Source organism: Bombus fervidus, chromosome 16 (assembly GCF_041682495.2).
Source record: "Bombus fervidus isolate BK054 chromosome 16, iyBomFerv1, whole genome shotgun sequence".
NCBI lineage: Eukaryota > Metazoa > Arthropoda > Insecta > Hymenoptera > Apidae > Bombus > Bombus fervidus.
This window is the reverse complement of record NC_091532.1, coordinates 5,593,688-5,618,748: the sequence shown is the minus strand read 5'-3', so window position 1 is coordinate 5,618,748 and position 25,061 is coordinate 5,593,688. Positions and strand designations below refer to the sequence as shown.

General features: G+C 32.2%; 3 protein-coding genes across 10 annotated transcripts in view; 2 read left to right on the top strand and 1 right to left on the bottom strand.

The window, feature by feature from the left end:
* The first annotated feature begins 87 nt into the window (after nt 1-87).
* On the top strand, nt 88-18,175 carry LOC139995788 (homeobox protein PKNOX2). 5 transcript variants are annotated; one of them, XM_072019607.1, is made up of 9 exons: nt 88-422; nt 7,773-7,881; nt 8,596-8,905; nt 9,869-10,069; nt 11,080-11,371; nt 11,999-12,130; nt 12,308-12,510; nt 12,739-13,097; nt 17,340-18,175. In XM_072019607.1, exons 3-8 carry the CDS (start codon nt 8,597-8,599, stop codon nt 13,060-13,062), a joined length of 1,461 nt encoding a protein of 486 aa, XP_071875708.1. In that variant the 5' UTR covers nt 88-422; nt 7,773-7,881; nt 8,596; the 3' UTR covers nt 13,063-13,097; nt 17,340-18,175. The 5 variants fall into 5 exon arrangements, with proteins under 5 accessions (XP_071875708.1, XP_071875705.1, XP_071875709.1 ...); XM_072019604.1 differs by adding an exon at nt 2,937-3,340 and having other exon boundaries at nt 89-422; nt 12,739-18,175; XM_072019605.1 differs by lacking the exon at nt 88-422 and adding an exon at nt 6,976-7,369 and having other exon boundaries at nt 12,739-18,175.
* Nucleotides 16,465-23,478, bottom strand: Nct (Nicastrin). Of its 4 annotated transcripts, none has more exons than XM_072019585.1 (9): nt 23,123-23,478; nt 22,544-22,816; nt 22,171-22,269; nt 21,703-22,037; nt 21,222-21,615; nt 20,743-21,139; nt 20,220-20,662; nt 19,957-20,149; nt 16,465-19,869 (listed from the first exon to the last, which is right to left on the bottom strand). In XM_072019585.1, the coding sequence occupies exons 2-9, from the start codon at nt 22,596-22,598 to the stop codon at nt 19,854-19,856; spliced, it is 1,932 nt and encodes a 643-aa protein (XP_071875686.1). In that variant the 5' UTR covers nt 22,599-22,816; nt 23,123-23,478; the 3' UTR covers nt 16,465-19,853. The 4 variants fall into 4 exon arrangements, with proteins under 4 accessions (XP_071875686.1, XP_071875687.1, XP_071875685.1 ...); XM_072019586.1 differs by having other exon boundaries at nt 16,465-19,885; nt 23,123-23,477; XM_072019584.1 differs by having other exon boundaries at nt 16,465-19,872; nt 23,123-23,477.
* Nucleotides 18,775-25,061, top strand: part of LOC139995781 (uncharacterized) — a 112,841-nt gene continuing 106,554 nt past the window's right edge. Inside the window, exon 1 of the mRNA XM_072019589.1 lies at nt 18,775-19,309. The gene's annotated coding sequence lies outside the window, so the exon portion shown is untranslated. The remainder of the gene's footprint in view (nt 19,310-25,061) is intronic.

The window sequence follows — 25,061 nt, the reverse complement described above, 5'->3', positions numbered from 1 at the left end:
CGACACTTGAATGAACCGATAATCGCGTTCGTGTTGCCATCTGGTGTGTATCCGTGGTATTAATGAAGAAGAGAAACCTTCGCGAAAAGTATTGAATCGATGACGTCACAAAAGACGTGTCAGTGGAAGGAGTAGACAGGGATTGTAGAGGAGCATGTTGAAAAATGTCCGATTACTTTAATTTATCGTACAGCGTGAATAGTGGTAAACAGAGGGGTTCGTGTTGTCGCGCGTGTGTACGTTAGACCGGTGTCGTTACATGATTATCATTGAGCCTCGAGGTATCACGTGGACTAAAACGAAGTCAGTTTCGAACTAGTCAGACACGCCGTCGACCCGAAATATCATCGAAAAATAAAACTGGTGTGGACGGTGTGGTTTTGTTCTCATGGGACTTCTCGGATGCTGGCTTTTGCAATACGGTAAGTAACCACAGGATAGATGGTCTTTCGATTAGTGTCATCCAAACAGCTGTTTCGATACATCGTTCGATTCAACGTAAATTCCCGCTGGGCCGTGCACCTGTAAATTTGTGAGGTTAGGTCTCGTTTATTCGTTCCTGGTGCGCCGATACACGCGAAAAACTTGTTTTGTGCGCAATGCCCCCAGTGAACGCCCATTCCTCGCGGTCTGCCTTGACAGAATTGCGGATTGATACGATCGATATTGTTAAGGCTCTTTCAAACACCAACTTTTTCCAATGACATCGTGCCTACCATGCGACCGATCCTCCATATCAACTGCCTCTCAATTGATGTTCATTATCTAGGCCTTTACACAAACATTTCTTCTTTCTTTCTGTTTTCTATTATTTTAAATTAACAATACGATATTTAATACATATATTTACACGATGAAATTATATTGCATTATCTAAACAGAAATCTCAATAACTTGTAATCAATTAATTTCATAGAAAACTAATTTCAATAGTTACAGAGTAACATTAACTCTTATTATTATCATAATTTATAATATTGAATATTTCTCTGTTTATATAATGCATTACGCTCTCGTGCCTTAAAAAAATTTAGTCAATTATCGTAAGACCGTTTATTAGTATTGTCAATATCACCAAGTGTAAGATAAGTGGCGGGAAGTTTAATTGAAGGATGTTTTGTTATGAGTATTATAACAAATTTATCTTACGATATTGTTTAATTGATATATTTTAACAATAATTACAGCGATTTTCTTAAATAAATTTTTAATTCAATAACTCATTGGTTCGTTTTATATAAATATATATAATACCTCACATATACTACATGTTATTATACATCGTACAGATATTTATAAAAATCGGATCAACTATTAATTACTGAATTAAATTAAAAATCTACTTGAAAAAATCAATGTAATTATTATTCAAATATTTCAATTAAAGATATCGTATGATTTTTTCATGATGAAACTATGGCAGAGAAAATTAAAATAGTCAAATGAACTGAAAAGTGGATTCCGATTAATAGGAATGGTCACTGTATTCACCTTGGTATCGGTAATCACGATCTCTTGCATAGTCGAGCTACATATTTATGTTTCTATCTGGAACAGAATAATGCGACCTAAACGAATTACGTCAAAAGATAAACGGGGAACTTCAGAACGCAAGCGTGTATTCTCGATGAAACGAGAAAATCGCTGTTTACATCGTATCAACAGAACCGGTTGAAATCGTTCAGAGAATTTGTTGTGAAAAAAAAAGAGTGACAAAGATGCTGCAATGAGGTATCATTATAGTGTGTGCTATATATATTCGATGAATCAAATTATTGTACAGTCGATTGATACGATGAATTTTTTTATTTAAACCTGTACTTACAAAACGAAATAAATTGATAAAATTTTTATAAAAGAATTAACGTGGAGGAAACGATCTACAATTTGATAAATTATATAATAACGTATTTCCATAAAAAAGTGTCTAGTGATTTTTTTTTGTAACCAAAAAAAATTTAATTATAATTTAATGTGAAAGAAATAAAAATTGCCCAACGGAATAATTTCTTCTCCGTAGCAATCGGGAAAATTATGGGAATAAAGTCAAACGTTTATTATTATCTTACAGGAATTATTATGAAATCTGAAAATAATATCGACGAATTCAAATTTTTTCCACGAACACACATAAGCCCTTGTTTATCTCGAATTTTGATCTCGAAATGTGTAGTTGTGTATAAAAAGAAGGAAATACCTTAAAGCTATTATGCAGGCAATTTCCTTACGTAAACTAACATTTACAACAAGTTAAAGCAGGTATTAAAGAATTTATTAAATATCAGAAGTAGTTATGAAATATCATTATTCACCTATGTATATCATTTCCAGCTTGTTCGTTTCTTTTTTTTTTTTTAAATAATCAAATTATACAAATTTCCGATATCTCACATGAATTTTTGTTACTAATTTTACTATACTAATTTTACTTTTTAAAAATCCAATTGTATTTCTTTCAAATAAAAAAAACATCTCCATCATTTAAAAAAATTAATTTCTTTTATATTTTACGTACTGCGTATCTTCTCTCGACTCAAAATTTTGGTATTCTTTGCATTAATTTATTTATTCTTACGAGTTGTATTGTATTCAGTAAAATGAATCGTTTTTCAGTTAATAATTAACGAGATTTAGTAAAAAAATTTTTACAGGTTGTTCGTACAACCTTTAATCTTCTCAATTTTTACATTACAAAATCAATATGATTTTTTAACAACGAAGTCTAACGTTATAACAATACGATAACTTCGTGATAAGAAGATAAATGAACTATAATTAGGAATAATTATGCAATTTAGTGACTTTTTCCAGGCTAGACTATTTATATCCAATCTTTTTTGCTCGAGAAGTTCGATCCTAAAGAGGTTAGGTTGCGCATAAATATTCTAAGAGTAGTAAGGAATTCTACTTGAGTAACATTTTTATATAAATTACAGGATGAATTATAGAATACACGGGACGAAAGAAGTAACGGAAGGAACTCGAATTTCCCGCAGAAATTTTATCGAGCACCCTATAGGTAGAGCGCTGCGCAGCAGTGAAGCATCGGCGCCGTCGGCAGCGGTGGCCTCTTGTAGTTTTTGCTACGCCCTCTTCGCATGAAAATGATTCTTCCCCGGCGTGCTGTAGTAGGGATCGTCGACCATTGGTTATCGAACGTTTGACTGACAGTTCGACTATCTCGTGTTAGGCTCGCGATGAAAGGGAGAAAGAAAAACGACTTCTGGCTTCGTATTAACGCCCACCGCTGATTCCAAAGCCGTTCTTTAACTCACGTCTCTTTCTACCGCGGTGTTGTTGCCCGTCACGACGCCGGTTTTAATACGCCGATGACTGACAGGTAGTAAACAAGTCCGCTTGCCCACGGGATACCATCTTTGTCATAATTAACCCTTTCGGTGCCAGACCGGTATGTGTGCGCGTTTAAACGTGTTTCTTCTAACGAGAATTTACTCCCGCTTTCTGATGTCTTCATATTATAATGTAATATATTGTAAAAAAAATAAGAATATATTATATTAATATAATGAAAACACAATGTTGAAAAAGAAATTATATATTAATGTATTTGTGAATAAGTTTTAGACAAAATATAATATTCAGTGTTGAATTTAATAACAAACGCGATTTTGTTTTAGGAATCCAACATAAAATATCTTTTTACGGGAGGTCTTTAATATATTGTTATTTTCTGAATGATAATGTTTCGGAATTTTAATGTACGGTTTAACGATGTTGATAGCTGTATGATAATAAAGTAGCAGATTGAGATGTTGAAAGTGGGAAACCATAGAATAAATTCGTACAAATATTTGACCGCAGATATGTACTTAGCGGAATTTAAGTACTCTCTTACGTTCGAAAATGATCACTGTGTCCTAACCGACTGCTATAGCTCTGGCACTTAAAGGGTTAAAGATTCGTTTCTCCTCTTATTTACGCTCGTAAAGAAACGTTTCATTGCTTCTCTGTCATTACTTTGTCTTATAAGAATGAGATGTTGCTTTAAAATACTTCAACATGTTTTCTACTAAATTTCTTTTACGTTATTTTGCAATCTTAACTAATTGCGTTCAGTTATTTAAATCATAGATTGGTACATTTATAAAGCGTGTTTTTTTTTTTCGTTTACAAAAATATTAAACAAAGAAAGAATGTAATAAATTTAAGACATGATTGCTGATTTTGTTGTGCAATTTTAATAAGAACTTTAATCAATTCTTTCAACAAATTAACACGTCAGTTTCACGGCTCTTCTCCAGGTTAAGTTATTGCCTCTTACACTTTGATTACTTCTAATTGCACGTTCCTTGAAACTCCAGTGTCGCAGTAATTATTAGGTTGTTACAAAAAATCAACACGTTGGACAAGTTGTGCAGCAAATCGCGTGATCAAAGTGCATGTACGCCATTACATAGTTTCCGCCAATCCATTTCATTTGAATTAATAGCCGTCTCATTTTCGGCACTGTTCATAACACGTGGCTGCCACTATGTTTTAAATTCTTAATCCATTTTTTTTACTGATACTTTGACCAAATCAAATTTTTACACTTCTTTTGTTTTCTGTTTTTCTATTTCTTTATTCATCTGCTTATATATATATACTGAAAAATATATATATATCATGTATATTTTATTACACAACATGATTCATGTATATTTTATTATAACATATTAATACTTGTTAGCTAAATGTTATCTTAGTTTTAAGTAGAAAACTACATTTTTATGTTTCATTGTTTTTCGTTCTAGGTATCATTTCAGTAATTTACAATAATAGATACGACACTGCTTTGTATATGAAATTGTTCAATTTTTGAAACTTTTACATGAAAGAGTTGTTACACTTAAAACAGCTGATCTTCAAAATATTACTTTTAACAAATAATATTTCTCTCATATATATAAAATAGGAGAAATTGGAAATATTAAAATCGATTAAATTAATTCATAAACGGAATAAAAACGAATATAATCGAATATCAATAATTAAGCTAAGTGGAAATAACTATAAAATATTTTGGGTCACGTGATATCGTAAAATAATTCCATAAATATCAACATGACTGCTTGAATACTAAAAATCGAGAGAATCTGGATTACGAGATTTCGATGGACATTACAGATTATTATTTGAAGTATACTTTTCATTTCCTGTCTCTCTCTCTCTGCTCATTAGAGCATTACGCTTTGCCTGTCTCTCTTCTCTGTAGCAACTGCTGTCGAATAATATCGAGTACCAAAGAATTTGAAAGCGAGATGCGCAATGCGTCGTTTAGAATGAAGTAAAATGAAGAAGATAGACGACACCCCTTCTCACGTTCACAATGTAACCGCGAAATATGATAAAAGTAAACAATGATAATGGTGGGTTCTTCAATCAAACAGTATCACGTTGAAAGAAAGAACAAATTAATAATGGAGGAACATCGAGAAAAGAATTAATAAAATGAAAGTTAAGTAACACAGTTTCGTTTGAAATTTTATTTACTTTTAATGAAAAATTCAGTTAAATTGTAGAAAATGTTGTCATTGTGAACGCACCATAAAGCGGAATGGGAGAACTTCCTTACCGATAGTTTATTGCTGTAGTACCCGAGGTTGAAATTAAAATAATGGTTCCTAGAGAAGAATATAGATGAAGTTTGAAAAGATGAACACATAGGAGAACATCTTTTTCATTATTCTTGAAAATTATAAAGAAACAAAAATTGTCGATAAGACACAAAATTATTGAATTATATATTTCATTATATTTCAATATTTTTTCTTTTTTCTTTTTTTTTTCTTTTTTAGAGAAGTTACCTTCTAGTATAAAGAGCAAGTTCAGGTCAACTATCTGTTACCTACCATAAAATGATTTTGGAAATGAATATCATATTGTCACTTTTCTCAACAAAGGTGACACAGAGTGACGCTACTATATTCATGAAAAATGTATAGTTTGGTCCATTCTTCACGAAGAGGTGTACAAATCTTTTTATTGTATAGAAAACAAACTTATACACATAAATTACCTCTATAAAGAGGAGAATATTACGAAACAGCGGACGTACATTTCCACGGAGAGATAATTCGACATTTGACCTAAACGAATGAAATAGGAAAAAGAACGTAAGAAATTCTACAAGAAGGGAAAGAAAAAAGAGGAAGTTGAAACACGTTAAGGCCGTTTCGATGTGTGGCTGCAGTCGTAGAAATGAAGCACACTGACCGTTCACCGTCAGCGATAATATTTTTAAATGAAAGCGGCGAGAGAGGCGACTGGCACAATAAATATCGGGTTTAACGGAAAGACGCGAGTGTGTTGGAAGCACCACTTGCAAGTAATGGTTACCTCTGTCCACCTCCTTTTTTTACCGCTTCCCTAGTTCAGCTACCACCTCGCGGCATTCCCTTTAATGTATCTAACTCTTCTTCTCATATACCGATACTTTCTCTCGCTTACTCATTCTCTGCGACTATTCCGTCACGACGAAGTTTTGATAAAATGTCAGGAGAACGGCTATTCCCATTATTCGAAGAAGAATAAGATTCCATTGTGTATTCATCCTTTATACACATACTCTAATCTTTGTTACTTTTAGATTTAAAAGTTGTATTATACTTCGCGGATTTTTGTAAAATGGATTATGTATTATATATCTAGGTCTGAAGGATACATGGAAGATGCAATTTATACAAAATTATATTTTTTTCACGAGAAAAGAAATTAATTTTCTTCTAGATAGAGATTTTGAAAACAATCTTAAGGTCAGCTTCTTTTTTATTTCTCTCTGTTTTCACACGTTATTAAAAAGCCGTATTTCGAAAGTCACGAGTAGAAATAAAAATGATTGTAAAATAGATAATAACAATTTCGTTATTTGTTGAGCTGCACAAATATTAAATATTCTTAAGTGGTCATACGCAAAAATAAAAAGCACTATAGTTTAAGAGGTGAAAATATGTAATTAGCATGATTAGATGCAAAAAAATTATTGGTTTAATGACACTACTATTTAGCTAATGAAGATATTTTTCATAGACAACTATAACTATCAGTCGTAACTACGATTTTTCGGGTGTCGTCGTCTTGTCAGCCAGTCGTGTGTCGCAGTACTTTATTTATTCATACTGAGGGAACGTGTATGGGGATTGGGGAAAATTCAAAAGGAACGTTCGGAATGGGAAGCAGAACTGGTGCCAGCAACAGTGCTGATGGTGTTGAGACCGTCTAACGATGACATTTAAATGCAGTGCCGCGCATCGTTTGGTTCTTCGTGCCACGACGATTCTCTCCTTCCCCGACCCCTTCTTTTTCCTCTCGTCTCATCTCTACCCCTGGTTCATCTCTACTCGAAATACGCCGGGATATCTTGCTTAAAGTATACGATATTTTTTATCCTATTATTTTTTCAAGCGTTACCCATTTCATTCTCACTTATTTTACTCTTAATTTACAAATACACAATACTCCCATTAATCATTATATGCGATTTATTTCACTTTCAGATCACAAATACGCAATACTTACATTAATCAACATGTAAATACCATTCGTTATATTTATATTTTACTGTCAAGTCATAAATTCACAATAGTTACATTAATCAATATGTAAGTTTCATTTATTACATGTATATTTTATCTCCAAGTTACAAATATACAATTATAATCAATACATTAGCCAGTGGTGATACTCATTGCATTGTTAAGTTGCCGATTATTAACCCATGTGTATTAGAATTATCACGAATATTAATAGATTGGACATTTCTTTTGTTGTAGGATAATCGTGTAAATTATTGGAAGGCTGAAGATAGATCGAGCAATATTTACATATCAGAGGCCCCGGAGGACCTGGGCAACGATGGAAGCTGCCAGACAGGAATGATAGGTAACAACAATTCTAAAGAATAAAAATTTAATTGATGGCCAACAGTGGAACTACCAAATTAAGCAAACATCAAAATAATAAATTTTATATTTGTTGACTTTGCAATTACTGGTGGAAACATGCACCTGTCGTTTCTTGCAAAATTGATATCGACTCTTGTTGAGATATATGTTGTTAAGATATGAGTATCTATTAAAATTTATTTAATTCTATCCACTGCTAGCAATAAGTACCATATTAGGATACCTGCTACTTGCATTCGATCGGAAAACTGTAAGAAATATTTTATTTTATTTATTATTTTATAATACATTAGGAGACACATTATATGACGTAATGAAATGATAAAATAATTATAAAATATAGTTAAAACTGGAAGAAAAAGATGTTTGAATATTTATGGCCAACAGTGTTAATGCAGTATTATAAATAAACTGCAGATGTTTATACAAATTGCAATTTTTGTAGACGTAACTGAAAAGGAATAGAACCTATAAAAACTCATTTCATTCGCTAAAAATTGTAACCCAAAAGTAGATTGAATATTTTATATGTTTTTGGATATTATGTTTCATTCCCACGATACATATATCTTTGTACCTACGTATCTCTCACAAATGCATAAACATCCGCCGTTTAGTTATACATTTTTATTGATTAGACCTTTAAAAATAAGAGAAGAAAACAAATAATAATTTAATGATATGAACGTAGAATGCAAGAGGGTAGCACCGCCGTGGCGCTAGCGATGGTGACTCCTGGCTACGATCAGGACCCTGCAAGTGGGGTTGCCGATTACACGACTCATCAAGATCAGGCTCAATTCGAGGCAGACAAGAGGGCAGTCTATAAACATCCCCTCTTTCCATTGCTCGCGTTACTTTTTGAAAGATGCGAACAAGCTACACAGAGTTCGGACAACTCGACGTCCGAAAGCTTCAACATGGACATACAGGCCTTCGTCCAACACCAAGAAAGAGACCGAAAGCCTTTCCTAATCAATGACCCCGAAATTGACGGTTTGGTAAGTTTCTTTATAGTCCAGGTATGACATTAGATTTATAACATCTTCTGGAATTTCTCAAGACTAATTCACGCTCGTAATAGCTTGAGTTAAAGAATTTATAATTTTAGAATATTTGATTTCTTAATCCTGCATTTTATGCTGTATACCATTAATGATATTTATTAAAATTAAATATTCAGTTAATAAATTTTGCAGTTGATGGTGGAATGTACGACAGGATTTAAGAAAAAATTAAGTTGATCCTAATATTAAACTAATGTAAATTAATGTAGCCACCTTTGCACTATAATAAGTGATAAGTACATAAGTGTATTTATGGAAAATATTCAAAGTAGAATACTCGTTATAATATCTAATAGATGAAGCAGGTTTATGCTTTATATATGTTTATGAAAATATAAATTTACACAAACTCATAACTCGTTAGAACATAGAAACGTCGCTGCGATTTATGCATTTTAAAAAATATTACATTCTTATCTATTTCTATGAAAAGTACACAGTCCAAAACTGTTCGTAATTTCTTCACATACAAAACAAGACACGCATTGGATTGAATAATAAGTTCAACACGGTGTATACTATTTCGACGAATATTAGACAAATTATTTAAAGACTGTAAATGTACATATATCTGAATTTTATTATGAAAAGTATATATTTATACAGAAATAAGATAAATAGATTGTTTCTTAACTAGACAGATTTCTTATGAAACTAGTTCAAAATTCGTGTTTCTTTCTCCTCTCCCCCTTTTCTTAAGAAAACGTGAATGAATTTATTACTCGACCTTATGTTTATTTAAAAAAAAAAAAAAAGAAAGAAAAGGAAACAAAGAAAAATAAAAAAGGAGAGAGAAGAAAAAACAAGGAAACAAATAATAAGCGACGCGGCGCAGCTCGATAATGAAAAGAAAATCGTTTAATCGTGGACGTTGTTTTTGTGCCTCTGCCAACGCAGATGATCAAAGCGATACAGGTGCTGCGGATTCACCTACTCGAGCTGGAAAAAGTGCAGGAGCTGTGCAAAGACTTTTGCAACAGGTACATCACGTGCCTGAAGGGCAAGATGCAGAGCGAGAATCTGCTACGCAGCGATTACAGTCACCATGGACACGATATGGGTCCATCGAGTGGCAGCAACGGAAGCAGTCCTTTGCAGGTTAGATATTATTTTGAACGTTTAATAAGGCGGCCTGGCCTGTTTCCCCCTTTACCTAAGTAGTTATCCTTTTTTTTTAGTGATGCGCAAGAATCGCGATTATAATCTTGAAAAACGCTCCAACGCTGCTACGTGTGTCTCTGTCTCTTCTTTCTTCCTACTCTCTATGTCTTAACTCTTCGAACCTAAAAGAACAGAAATTTAAAACTAGAGAACTACTGCGCCTTCTCTTTATTAACATCGCTACATATCTCGTATAGAAGTCAGTGTACTTTTAAAATAACTTCGCTGGGGAGTTTGTACGTCGAAATACGAAGTAAGAGGGGAAAAATGCCTCTTTGTGGGATATCTCGAAATGTCGGTCGATTGACTAACTCTTGTGAGTACTCTGACCTAAATGTAGCAGTTAGCGATAGTTAAATAAGCTATTGATCGAGGAACATTTTTCTAAGGGAGTTAAATAAAGTTTCGTTGGTAAATAGACAATAATTGGAGGGAAATATTTACTCTATTATATATGAGATACGTGCCGGTTGATTTAGTATTGTTATTGTACATAATACATTAAATAGTTAGTAAATCGTAAACAAAAATTAGTAAACTGTTCAATGCATATGTAAGAGAGAGAGATGAAACGTGGATCAAATGCTTTCTAATTCTTTACTATCTCTCTTTAATCATATTTCATCTGGTAATTAACATCCCAAAATTAACAGTACCTTGTAAATTATTCAAACTCTAACAGTTGATCTGAACGATCTCACTGAATATTCAGTTTAGGATCCTTCTCATAACAGATTAAACAATATACTATTTAGATTAGTCAAACAGTCAAAATTATTCTAACAGTAGATTTAACCAGTCGATTACTTAATTCAAAGCATACGTTATTTAAAGAAAAGAAAGAAAAAAAGAGAAAGGAAAAGATGAGCGATACTTGCGCGTCGCTCAAAATATTATAGAACCCCACCCCTGCTCTCTGACGGCTAGTTGCGACATATATTTCCCAGGTGCTGTCTTCTACAGGCAATGATGTTGAGTCGGGAGCTAACGGATTCAGAGTGAGCAGAGGCGACACCCTGTCGGAGAACGGTGGTGCGAGTCAGTTGGCTGCGCAAGAGGAAACCGGTAACGACAGGCCGCCGTCGGTGCGATCATCTTCCACTGCTCAGCGCTCGATCAGATCCTCCAGCCAGGACCATGACGATCCACTGTCACCTTCCACGGTACACGGGAGCACACCACTCTCACAAATTGGGGCTCATTCCTGTGCACCAGTCAACGATATCTATCTTGGTCAAGGTAAACTTATTTGTTTATATTAATTCATTTTGTATAGCAAACGGGTAACGATGACTCTAGCTAAATGACTTCTACTTTTTGTTTAATAATTTTTTTCTCCATTCTTCAGTGTTTAAAATTGAAGAGTTTGCAACAATGAGGAGATAGTTACAATACTTAAATTGTATTGTTTGAAAGAAAAAGGAAAGGTATAGGTTTTATATTCAAAATTCTATTAGGCGTGGTACACGTGAAATAATATATTGTTTCTTTGAAATGTTGAAATGATTGCTCTATCATACATATTAAGGAGATCTATAATAAAATTTTGTTGGTTTACACAAATTACTAGAAAATGAAGCCACTTCCTTATTGTAGCAGCCCCTTCGATTAAATTTGATTGTTGATTAATCAGGTGAAAACAAAATAAAGTGTAGAGTTACATGAGTTTGAGTCTTTTATTTGCAATTTTTGTTTACATTGAATTTCACAAAGCACATTGATGATTACAGTATAGGATATTCAACAATTAATTGTGTCTTAGCTTGTAACTTGAATATTTTTGTGATTATCACGCCATAAAAATTGAGCTTTGATAAAGATTAAAATATTAATTTAAACGTAAGCATTGTCAACTTACGTTTATAGATGATATGGACTATGTGAATATTGGCGACAGAATATATTTAGAAGAGGTTGGTTATTGGGGCCTCCTTGCCTTGCAAGAGCGTGAAAGTGAATACGTCGATGTCGGGGATGCGAATGACGAAAAGTATTTTGGTTAGACGAACTTGGTTCTTTCTTACCAATGACTAATGTTTTTTTTCACTTGAATATTAATTACTAATTAAACATATGAATATAAACTAACTAAATTAAAATAAATAAATATTATCAATTCTGCATGGAGCTGCAGTTAATCTGTCACAACAAATATATCGTGTTTATTATGCCCAGATATTACTGTGGCTGGCTCTCCTTCACCTGCACCAAGTGAAGACGAAGACGAAGGATGTGGCACTGGTACTGCTACTTCCAATCACAGTAGTAGTGGTCATGGAGGTAATCACAGCAGCGTTAAGAAAGGGAGACAAAAGCGGGGCGTCTTACCTAAACAAGCTACAAGCATTATGCGAACTTGGCTCTTTGAACATTTAGTTGTGAGTATAATCTCCTATAATATAATACAAAATTCAATCCAGTGATCGTTATTCTATACTTCAGTTTACAACTTTTGTTATATAGGATCACGAAAGTATTTACCACGGAAAACTTGTACGAATATATTGCATAATTGTAATTCTTGTAAATTCTATTGGCACTGTAACAACACACGAGTACAGAATAAAGTAAATAAATTATAATTATTGTTATCAATTATTTTTTAGCATCCATACCCCACGGAGGATGAGAAGCGACAAATAGCGGGTCAAACGAACTTAACGTTGCTACAAGTCAATAATTGGTTCATCAATGCTCGTCGACGAATCCTTCAGCCAATGCTCGACGGTGCCGGAGCGGATTCGATACAGCGAGCCGGGAAACGTCACAAGGTATCGAAACACGTGGTGCAACACCAACAGGTGCAGCAGCAACAAGGCGGCGGCTGGCAATCTGAAGATTCTGGAAGCGATTCCGGCTCAAGCGACGGTGAGGGAGGTGCCGATAGATCGAAAGATGGTAACGATAGCGACGAAGATGATCTTCACTGACCTCTGTCGATCATTAAAACATCAACCTCTTTACGGTACCTTCAAATCCAGTTGCTCATTACAGTATTAAGGTATTCGAGAATAGATTTCGCTTTAACTGTCAAATACGTAATTATTCTCGCGAAAATCAAGGGTATTATTGGTCGAGGTTATCACGCTCTCTTATCGGATCCGACAGTTTCAATCTCTTTTACTATCTATGGAGTATCTTAGCGTTTTTAAACGTCGTTATTCGTTAACTACGGTCCGAGAAAGATTGAACAAGAAATCCTGTATAATTCGAAACATGTTCTTTCTCTTTCTTTTTTTTTTTTTTTTATTTTTTTTAATTATACATTGTCTGTAAGAATAATTCGATCATGATAAGAAAGAGTTTTAGGATTGTTATATTTTTTAATTAGTTTCCTTGATTCGTTGATAAGCAAGTTACATTGAAGCAACTTTTTTTCTCCAGAATAATTCGTTATTTCTTACGGTTGTTTCTTCTTGATGATTCAATCTTAATGATTGTTAATTTATGTGTAATAGTTCAAGGCGACAAACGAAGGTGGTATAAAAAAAGTCATCGTTTGTATCACTTACTGAACAATAGACCGTGTTCTTCACGATGTTTACCAATCGAGTTGTTTAGTTGATTAGTTAGGGAGTAGTCCAAATCAACTGATTTGTAGAAGCAAATTATTTTTCGAAAGAAGACTTCAAATGTCCGTGAACAATATTCACATTGTGAAAGATCTTTATGAAGACGAGTATATTTGCGTGTAATATGTACATTTTTTCTATGATATAAACTACGAACGAAGAGTTTACTCGTTTAACAAAGCGATTAGAAACAAGTTAAATCTAAGGTGACAACAACACAAAAGTCAGCGTTACTGTTTATATATTTTTATATCGAAACTTTATTTCCTTCAAGATGCGTTTTTCCCAGGTTTCGCAGCGATATAACACGTCTTTCAATGTTGAACAAGACAAAAAGAAAAAAAAAAAAAAGAATAAGATCAGTACGTGCTTAAAGATCATAATTTCTGTAGAAAGTTAGCGATCTTTATATCACTTTATTTTCAAACTGTTCTGAAATACTATTAAACTTACAGATATATTTATCCTATGAACTCTGGGTGGAATTAAAAATTAAATACTAACAACATTTAAAGTAAAGAGAAAAAAAAAACAAAGATAAACGTTTGACTATTTATTGGTTCGACCAGCCTCACACAATTAACTCGATTCCTGAATAGTTTTGAGAGAATTTAGGGATATTTCTGTAAAGGGGAGACTTAGTACTTTCTATAGTGTTATCGAAAATCGTCCAAACGAGACTATGTATAATATAGATATCTTAAATAACGACACAAATGAACGATCGTTCTCAACCCTTCCTAATTAAAATAAGCTATGACGATATTGTGCTACTACATTTAACATAGGCGAGATATGTTTTTGTGATCGGTCGGCAACCATCGAAATGCTAAAAGGATATATCTAAATCTCGGGAAAAGCCATGCGTAAAAAATGAAGAACTAAATTACAATGAATTAAAAAAGAAGATGATTGTGATGATCGGTCAGTAAAATGGTAACAATCTCGGTCTTGTACTCTTCGTGCCATTAAAGAGCGTGGTAACTTCCGCGTTTAGTCTTTGTTCAGCTCTGCAGTGTCGTGACATAGCGAAGTGCTATCCCTCCAAGATAATAATAATAATAATAATAATAATAATAATAATAATAATAATAATAAATAATTAATAATAATAACAATAATATTATTATTAATAATAATACCATTACGACTAATAATGATAACAACAACAATGATAATATAATACTACTTTAAATATATGATGATTATATTTTTAAACTCTAAGTGTCGTCTTTAAAAGAAGAAAAAGAAAAAAGAAAAAAAACACGTGTACCACAGTTTGAACAAACGTGGTAATGATGTACATATACAATATACAAGAACTATTAGAAATAAAGGAGAAGAACGTTTAATGTGATTTTTCTTCAAACAGAAAGCAAGAGAAAACAGGAAAAATTGGAGAAAAATATGATTAACAATACATTTTCTTGTAACTGAATAAATACAACAGAGAAAACAAGTCTAAGGCTCGACGACAAGCACATGCCATCTTAGGGTTATAAGTGTTCATACATTCGCTGTCTGCATATGATCGGTTGCGTTTTACTGAAAGTGTCCTCCAGATTGTGCGCGTGCTGAATAGTTAGCGACATGTAAAATGTTTTACTTGAAAGAATCAGAGAAAATTGAACGAAAAACGAGTTCCAAGATTTTTATCACTTAATCGACGTTGTTTTAAGTTCGATAACGATTAATCATGTACATACATACGATGCTCTTCCTGCGTACTTGTCTTCGATTGTCCTTCAATTATTTCCAAGCGTTCCGTCCATCGCATTTTCAACACTGTTGAGATCTTCGACTGCCTTCGAAACGCTATTCTAAAAGAACAAGCATTTTTTAAACGATCATTCAAATGTAGAAATGTAATCGCATCTCCTAAGAACGCAACCTATTATTAGCAATAATTTTCATATTTCTTTTACGATTTTCTCTACTCTTTTAATGCCTGCGACGAAGACTATTTTTCTGTATTTAATCATCCCTTATCGATTTGTAAAATATGTTAAGGTGATATTGGGGAGCGTTATCGAGTTCCACCGGATAATAGGAGAATGAGAATGAAATAATGATTCGTTGGAAATGAATTTCATAAAATTTCTTAATAAGCTATGTTGGTGTCAGTGATTCCTAATATACAGCACTCTCTTAATTTCTGTGCGAGGTAATAATAATATTATAATCTGTAAACAAGTATATGACTAACAAACGAACGCTAGTCCACTGATTAAAACGCATAGAGGATAGCCCGCATATGTAGTCGATTTTTGGTCATTTTTTGATCATTGATCTCTTCCTAAAAGGACAAGATGAAACGGTAAAGTTAAGTCATAGACGTGCAAAGATAAGAAAAGAGCAAATAATAGTTATTAATGTAAACTATGCGGTCGATTCTCAATGTACTCAGAGGAGCGAAAAGTTAAAAATTATTGATTAGGTCTATCGATATTTACTTTGCTATTAATTGGTATTATACTTTTCTTCCGGTATATAATCGATGTACATAGCCGAAACAGGCACAAAGTGCTTCCATTAGTGGCTTACGAGCTTTTTCCGAGCATTGTTCGAGACAAACTGATTTCTATTCCAATAGTTGGCCAGTGTCTTATCCGGCTGCTCGAAACTGTTAAACATGTTCTAAGGGAAAGAAGCAAGTTAATCGAGGCTTAGTAAAACGATATCATCAGTTGAAGACAGCTTTTATTACAGTATAGCTCCATATACGGTGTAGTGATGTAAGTGAAACAAAAATAAATGGGGCGAACGATTGTGGACAATGGTTGCGAAGAAAAAAAAAAAAGAAAATCAACGAAAAAAACGCTGATTCGATTATATCACGAACTATATATTATTTAATAGCATTTTTCTACTTTGCTTTTATCTCTAACTGGATCAGCGATTAATAAAAATGGTCTACGATCGCTCGTACCAGTTAGGTCGTCTGTGTTTATAAGTACCAGCAATAAATGCGCACTCTCCCTAAGAAAATAGAACTAAGAATCGTCAGCTCGTATCGCGTCAAATCACCTGGTACGGGACTATACTGTACACTCTCGACTAAGTATAATTATAAAGTAATGGTAGATTAAGAGGTAGGTTGTAAGGCTGAACCACGTATACGTATGTGCTGCGGCACCAGACGACTGTGATAACTCGGTGGGCGGTGCCCAGCCTCCTACTTCATACTTGTATACTGAAAATTATGGAATACTTCAGAGACACACACATACAAACACACTATACATATACACAAGATACAAAAATCAGAGACTAAATACACAAGTAGAAACATTTACCAGAAAGGATTGAATGTATATGTTAGAGCTTGCATTGAGAGAACTTAGTGCTTGGTCCGTAGGCTTGCTTGGATTGTTCTTTTTGCCCTTTATAAGTTTTTGCTTATGATCAGTGGTTCCTATTGAGAGTGCTTGTTTTAAAAGTAACTTGGACATATTTAAAAACCAACGAATTGTTTGAATTGAATATTTCATATATTTTGTAAATAGAATAGTTGATAGTAGATATACCTTTATTATAATTATACTATACAAACATACACATACTATAATTGTTTACATTAAAATATAAATAGGGATATAAAAATTCAAAACGTATGAACATTTTCATCCTTACAGGTGCATGAGGACGGACCTCCAAGTAAATCTCTAATGTTGCATTAGTGATTGAAGTGCAAGCTCTAAAATATTTGAGAAGATAGGAATGGACCGAAAAGTGTGATGATAATAAGAGTTTTTTTGGTACAAGATTAAGTTTCATGTTTTGACTGCCTGAGTTCGTTGAATTATTTGTTTATCTTCCATAGACTTTTGTAACTAACATACTAAAGATATAATGTATATTTCACATGTTACATTTCTCATCTTGTTTTACAATATTTTGTACTGTTATTCCGTTAATATCTAATATCGTCAGGGAACACCCTAGGATAAAGTACTTCTTTTAAACTTTTTATGTTGTATACGTGCATTGATTTATATTGTTCTACTATAAATGTGATATGAAAAAAATAGGACAACTCAAATTTTAGGCTGCCCGCTTTCTTAACATTATCCTTGTTGTAATTTCGTATTCTCTATTTTTTTTAATTTCGTTATATTTTGTTACTCCTTAAATAATAATGAACTATACAAATATTTGTAAGAAATGTGTTTTAGTTCATGTATTTTATAAATATTCATGAAATCTCTAGAACAACTATTCTGTACCTTTTTAAAGATATTTAAATGTACATTAACAAATGTTTGTACAATACTGCATGTATATGATAATATTAAACTACAGGACTTTCGTAGGTCCATTCCTAACTTGAAATTTTAAGTCGTAAATTAAACGTATTACGTACATACTAAAAAGAAAGCATAAGTAAACAACATGAATACTTCTCTCTCGTGTACATCAAGGTCCTGTTAAATAAGTTGTTTATTAATAATAAACGCCATCACGCTTGCAATACGTGTTTCTGATTTTTATCGTAACCTTAAGATATTGATAATCAGTTTTCCAATAAATAATTATATATCAAATGATATGAAAAATTAACTGACTGATGTAAAAATAAACGTTTCTATAAAAAAGAATGTGTCTTAATAATATAATATTAGAAAGATTTAAGCAAAGTTTAAATTTATAGATTTATCATACAAAGTATTTTATTATTGATAGTAAGATCATGTAACTTATACATTAAACAAAATACCAATCAAATATACATATATTGCTCATCATGCTCGTATATTATAAAAATAGTATGGAATTGCAAATAATCACAGTTAATTATTGTTTACAGTTTAGATTATAATAAAGAATCAAAGAATTTAGTAAATATTTCTCTTATAACGTACTTACATTGTTTTTATAAAATACGTACAAATTGGTGTATATATTTACAAATATCTTTTGAGAAGAATTTTCTTATAACAATTTGTTTTAATCTCTGACAAAAGAATCCACCAATCTTCAACTATGCTTTATATAATTTTCTTACGTCACTTCCTACATCGAATAATCTAGATTTTATAAATTAGGGAAAACTATTAAAAAATAAATATTGCAAATATGCAAAAGGCATGTTAAAAACAAGAGATAGTGAATATACAACCTTAAATTGCCTTTTAATCAGAAAAAATATTTATTGCAATTGAAAATTTCTCTATTAAATAAATTCTTAAAGTTCTTATCATAATAATTGGCAAAGAAACTTGATTACATTATGTATATTACATTATTATCGCATTTCGATATTTCGTACAATTGTCTAGTTTTAGATATCATGAGCAATAATTGTGTTAAACAAATTAAATATCCTGCACTAACATCAATTCATTTCCAATATAGGATAACTATAATAAATAAACAGAGAAATATAAAATTAATTACAAAAATTATTACCTATAAAATCTTGATAAATGTACTGCAAATAATTAACGATTCACTATAATATGAATCAAATACATGCATGACATTTACAATACTAAATGTTCATGAAGAATGGGCATGAAATTAAATAATAATCGTTCAAAGTATTATATCGATCATACTAGCTGTAAATGTTATATGTAATTATGCGTATAAATAAAATATGTGTGTGTATGTATGTGTGTATATGTGTGTGTACACACACACATACACATATATATACGTTTAATCATTGCGTACAAAAAGAATCCTAATGAGACCAAAAATTCAATAGACTTTCTAATGATAGTGTACCCCGATTATCTCGAGATACAGGCATAATACTCTCTTATCAATTTTGTTACGAAATTAAAAAAAATTGCATCGTTTCATTTCATACACATAACGCACATTTATAAAAATGTTTATGGTCGAATGTGTTGTATATGTATAATCATCGATAATATCAGAGAGGGGGACGTGACAAATTAAGCGGACGCACGTCCGTTCTCATTATACTAACAACAGGTGCAAAAGTTTGATTAAATAGTCGTCGAAACATCACGATGGTATCGGAATTAAACATCGGTGGCATCATAATATATTTCAACATTGAGGTATAAAAATTGTCCGAGAGCGTACCACACATACATTCAAAGGCTAGTTACTGGAACATCCTCGTCTTCTTGATAGTAATCCAACCTGGCCATTGATATGTGGTCCGCAGCGTATCCCTAGCAGTTTATTGCTCTTCTAAAACAAATTTCTTTAATATTTAACATAGTAAGCAACTAAATCAGTATTTTAGATTTTCATATTTCAAGATCATTAAATTACCTTGAATTAAACAATATATCCGCTCTAGAATTAATGAACCATACGAGTACAAATGATATACCAGCTACTGAACTTCCTAAAATCATAGTGAGTTGTTCTGTAGCTGCTGAAGGTTTCAGGAACATTCTTACACTTAATGTTTGCCATATAGATTCTGTCCAGGTTGAATACATTCCAGATTTCATGTCATACCCTATTCACAGCATAAAAACTTTATAATACTTTGTTTTGAAACATCTGCTTTCACTAGTCAACAAACTTACCATCAATAATAAATGCTGGACTCATAGCTGTACTATAATTTACACTGGAATTTATACATAAACCTGAATTATTATCACCAGCCATCCAAATAAGGTGATTTTCATAACATGTTGTTTCTGTCATATTTGCAACTTCTTCTCTAGTCAGATATGCAAGAAGTTGACCAGTTAGTGTTGTGGCAATATTTGGTACCCTATGTACACCAACGTATAACGATAAAACTTGATTAATTAATTTAGCGTTTGGAGACGAAGCAGCATGAAACAAAGGGCATTTTGCACTTTCTAAATAACATTTCAACATTTCCAAAATGTGATGTTCAACAGATTGAAAAGAATCATAATCGTCGAGAGACTCGGTACCGGATACGTCTTTGTAAAGGATTTCAGCGACATGAACTGCTATCTTTGCTAGAGCAGTTGCGAGCCCATTTATATCGCTCCTAAAAAGGAATATACTTTATATAATCAAACCTTAAAATAGAATCATTATGTAAAAAAATATAACATTAAAATATAGTACCTATTGAAGCTAAGACTTTCTGCATCATCTAAAATCCCATTGTAATATTTGTTTTTAAATTGTCGACCGTGATCACTTATAACAACAGCAGTTAAATCTGGCTTTTCTTTTAAGAAACTCTGTATAGACGTAGGCGGAACGCTACCTTCCAAAACCGTAGTATTCAACGCTATTTGTATCTTTTTTATCGTTTCGTCATTTTGCGCATTATTAGAATGAAGAAATAATTTTCCTTTAGTCAGTTGACCAAATTCGATCACAGTTTTAATGTCATCAAACTTTAAATTTACTCCACCTAATGCATTGAAATTACCTTCTTTCAAATCATAAATGAATCTACTAGATCCTATGTAGTCAAAAGCTTCTCCGTTTAATAAAGAGAAAACTACATTAGTGTCTGAAAAGAAAAAGACAAAGAGCAAATAAAAATACTTTCATATGTATAATTTATATTATACACAGTACACTGTTATACTTACTTTTCACTACAGCATCCTTAGCTAATATATTTAAATAATAAGCTGTAGCAAGTAATGTTACTAATCCTGTGACCACATTACCGGCTCCAGGTGATATTCCATCAAACAAAGAAGATGCATCTAATCTAGCTGTTACCAATATTATGGAGTTTTTATCTCTATTTATGGGAGCTAAAGGCCAATATATATTCCTATCTCCCAAAGGATCACAAAATTGTGTAGGATTGAAGTTCAATTTAAAATCACTACGTTTAATGCAAGATTCAGAGTTAATTGCAGCAAACATGAATGACTTCATTTCTAGTGCACACAGTGGTCTGTAGTGTTGATTTTCCATATCAGGTGCATTATGTTTTAAAAAACAAGATTTTACAGCTTCTATCAGTGTTTGATTCTGAAATTAAAGATTGGTATAATTAATTAAACAATAAAATATATGAATTTTAAAAGTAAATTAATTATATAAGATTTTAAAGACAACCTCTGTATAAAACATGGGAAAAGGCCAATCTTCCATGAGTAATGAGGATCCATAAGGATTCCACTCTAAATCCTGGCACTTTTTATACCCTGCATATCTATTGGGACAAGTATCTTCAGGAGAATAATGTTCAGGATGTGGTTCAGTGGTATTTTTAGTTAATAAAACTCCATTTATATTATGTATATTCCTTAAACGAAGTAATATGTCTCTGGTAAACATAGAAAATGTAAGAATTACAGTATAATCTCCACTATTAGCATTGTGTTCAAGCCATCTGATATCATTTTCATCTTCCACTAAGTGAATAACACCAACACTTCCTGACCTACTTGCTATAACAAAGAGTACAATATCTTATGTAATTTACCTCTGTTATCAATAATTAGTTTAGTTCAAATAAGGTTAGAATTATTTAAAAGAAAGTTACACAATGAAATAATGCAATGTAATATATGATAACCTTACAAGAACATCCAAATTGATGTGTTCCATTGTGTCTACGAAAGCAGGCAGCAACTCCTTCAAAATTCATATAAATCATATCTTTTATTCGTTCTGCAGCCACTAAAACAGATAGTTACATATCTATTAAATCTTATCGCAGAATTTTCCTGTCTTTCTTGTTTTATTTATATAATGAACAAAGAAATAGCTGTTTTTAATTGATAAAAATTTCCCAATTGGTACATAACATTTTCTTTATGTTTAACTTTATTTCAAAATAAGAAGTTTATAATTTTGCACTTTATTAAATTACTCATTGGAAAAAGATCTTATATTTAATCTTTTATTCAATTATATTGTGGAAATAAAATGTTTCGTATCTTTTTTATCTTACCTAGATTTACGATAAGAAATATTAGAAAGTATCCACAACCTAAACATTTTGCCATTTTTCTTTTCGTGGTGGCACCTGTCAAGAGATTGTTTTATTTTCCTTCCACTATTGCTATGGACCCTTTTCACACAGGTTAGACACGATGACACAAATGCATCGCGTGAATCAGAAAATAATTGAGCGTTTCATATTTCGCTTGGTTTTACCTACTAGCGCCATCATACTGCAATCTAACTACTAGAAATTGCATCTGCCTTATGATTTTCTGGATCACTACGGTAAATTAGCATCGATAGAAATTACACACATACTTCATTTATTCTAAATAATTAAATTTAATTTCTGTAAGAAATATTTAAAATATATTTAATTACTATCAATATATCACTTTGCATTATTTAAAAATAATGTAAAAGAAAAATACATATAATTCGACAATTTATTAAATATCTCATTTCAATATGTATTATGAATTATAAATGAAATTAATCGTTTGATTAATTTTTAAGATTCAATTCTGTGTAAAGTGGTAAAAATATTTGTGAAAGAAATGAAAATTAATTAAATTAAAGAATGTACCCATAAATATTACGTTCCTGAGCATCGTAATCATTCATTAGTCATTCTCATTTGGTCTAAGTTACACATTATATCTCGGTGTTCGTCACACGTAACGTTTAAGTGAAAACTCTCTTCTCTTATCTTTATCTTTTCTACGTATTCTTATTTTCAAAAAAATGTTCGATAGTAACTGTATCTTTCCACTTCTACTGGTCGTTTGAAACGCTATTAGGTTTTCTAAGTAAATTAACAACTCATCTATAAGACGTTATCATAACAAATAAATTATATGACGCGTGATATTAATTAAACGTCACGAATAAATACATTACATGTATTGTATCGATCGCAATTCTAGATAAAGTAATTATTAATAATGAAATTAATAATTCTTGATCTTCTTATAAAATTCCCTTAATATACCATTTTTATTTATCAAATTCAGTAAAAGCCATTTTGTTGTTTACAGGAGATCTTTCCAGATCTTCATAACACAAGATCCAATAAAAAAGAAGAGATACGCTTATTCATGTTTTGTGTAATAAACTATAAAGGTAAACAATTACTTCTATAATATTTAAGATTTTTTACATCAGACAAGATAATACCTAAAGTCTTTTTTTCAATAAAAGAATAGTAATTTAAGAATACTTTAAATGTAAAAGAAAATTTCTGAAAAATTTTTAAAAAAGAACCATTAAAATTTATTAGCTTTGCTGTTTTGCTTACTTCTTCGCGTCTGTGTCCCTTTATGCATACTCTTTTTTTTTTTTAATACTCTGTTTACAAAAAGTGTGGAATACATATCACGTAGTAAAATCATGTTCAATCATCATGTCAAATCATCAAAAATGTATTTAAACACTACTTATATTTTAATGATATGTATTTATTGCAATATAAGATCCACTTACTAAATTGCGATCTAATTTCTTTTTAACTAATTTGTCACACGCTAACTTATCAACTTTCAAGAACGTTAAACTATCAAATTAAGCAGGTCTATCATAATTATATTGTAAGCACTTTGACTTTACATTTCATAAAATTTTAGAATCTATGTAGAAGAAATAGTATTGAAGAGATATTAATTCCCTTTCAGAGGGGTAATGCTAAAATTTAGATGGAAAACAGATCGCGAATGAAACGCTGCGTTAACGCAACATTAGCCGTCAGAGGCCAACACAAAATTCGATACAAAGCGAAAGTATACTTTTCCATTCGATTAAACTCGAAAGACACTATTCCTATATTTTTCAAATAATTTGTTATTCATTAATTCCTAACTTTGAACTCCTAAAAACAATAATCAGGTCCGGCATTTTCCCAAAATAGAGATGCAGAAAGAACGATACGCAGCGATGATGACGCATGTCGGGTGAACGATATATGTATGCATAGGATAGCCATGGGCGAATGCCTATGCACATACAGGTATCAATACGCAGGGTACACGTGAGCTGTGAAACACGTGTATCTATTTCAACTGCCTTTAGCAGTGTCGCGTGCGTCAGGCAGGACACCGTAGGCGCAGTGAACAACTGAGCACAGTATTAACTCGAGACCGGTTTGTAGGGACGTGCGTTTAACGAAAAATATCTGTTAAAACAAAAAATTTTATCGGCCTAGAGAAGTCAAGAGAAGTCCGTTATAGAGTTACCGCGTAGAACTGGAGATTCCTCAACGAGAAAAACAAAAATACATACATACTTGGCAAATTGGTATTTGGAGAACATTGCGTGTCGTTTCGCTTCGACGTACCACAAAACACGAATATCTGCGTATTAGTAGGTGTGATCAATTATTGGGAAAGCAATTCGGACGATTCTAAAGGGGGATATGCGTAGTAACATGATGTTGAAATTCGACGGTCAGGTTGCAGGATTCGCTGCGTAACGTTCCGTGACAAGGAAAGTTGTAATACATAGAAATAGTTTTTTGGTTGGAAACGGCGAAG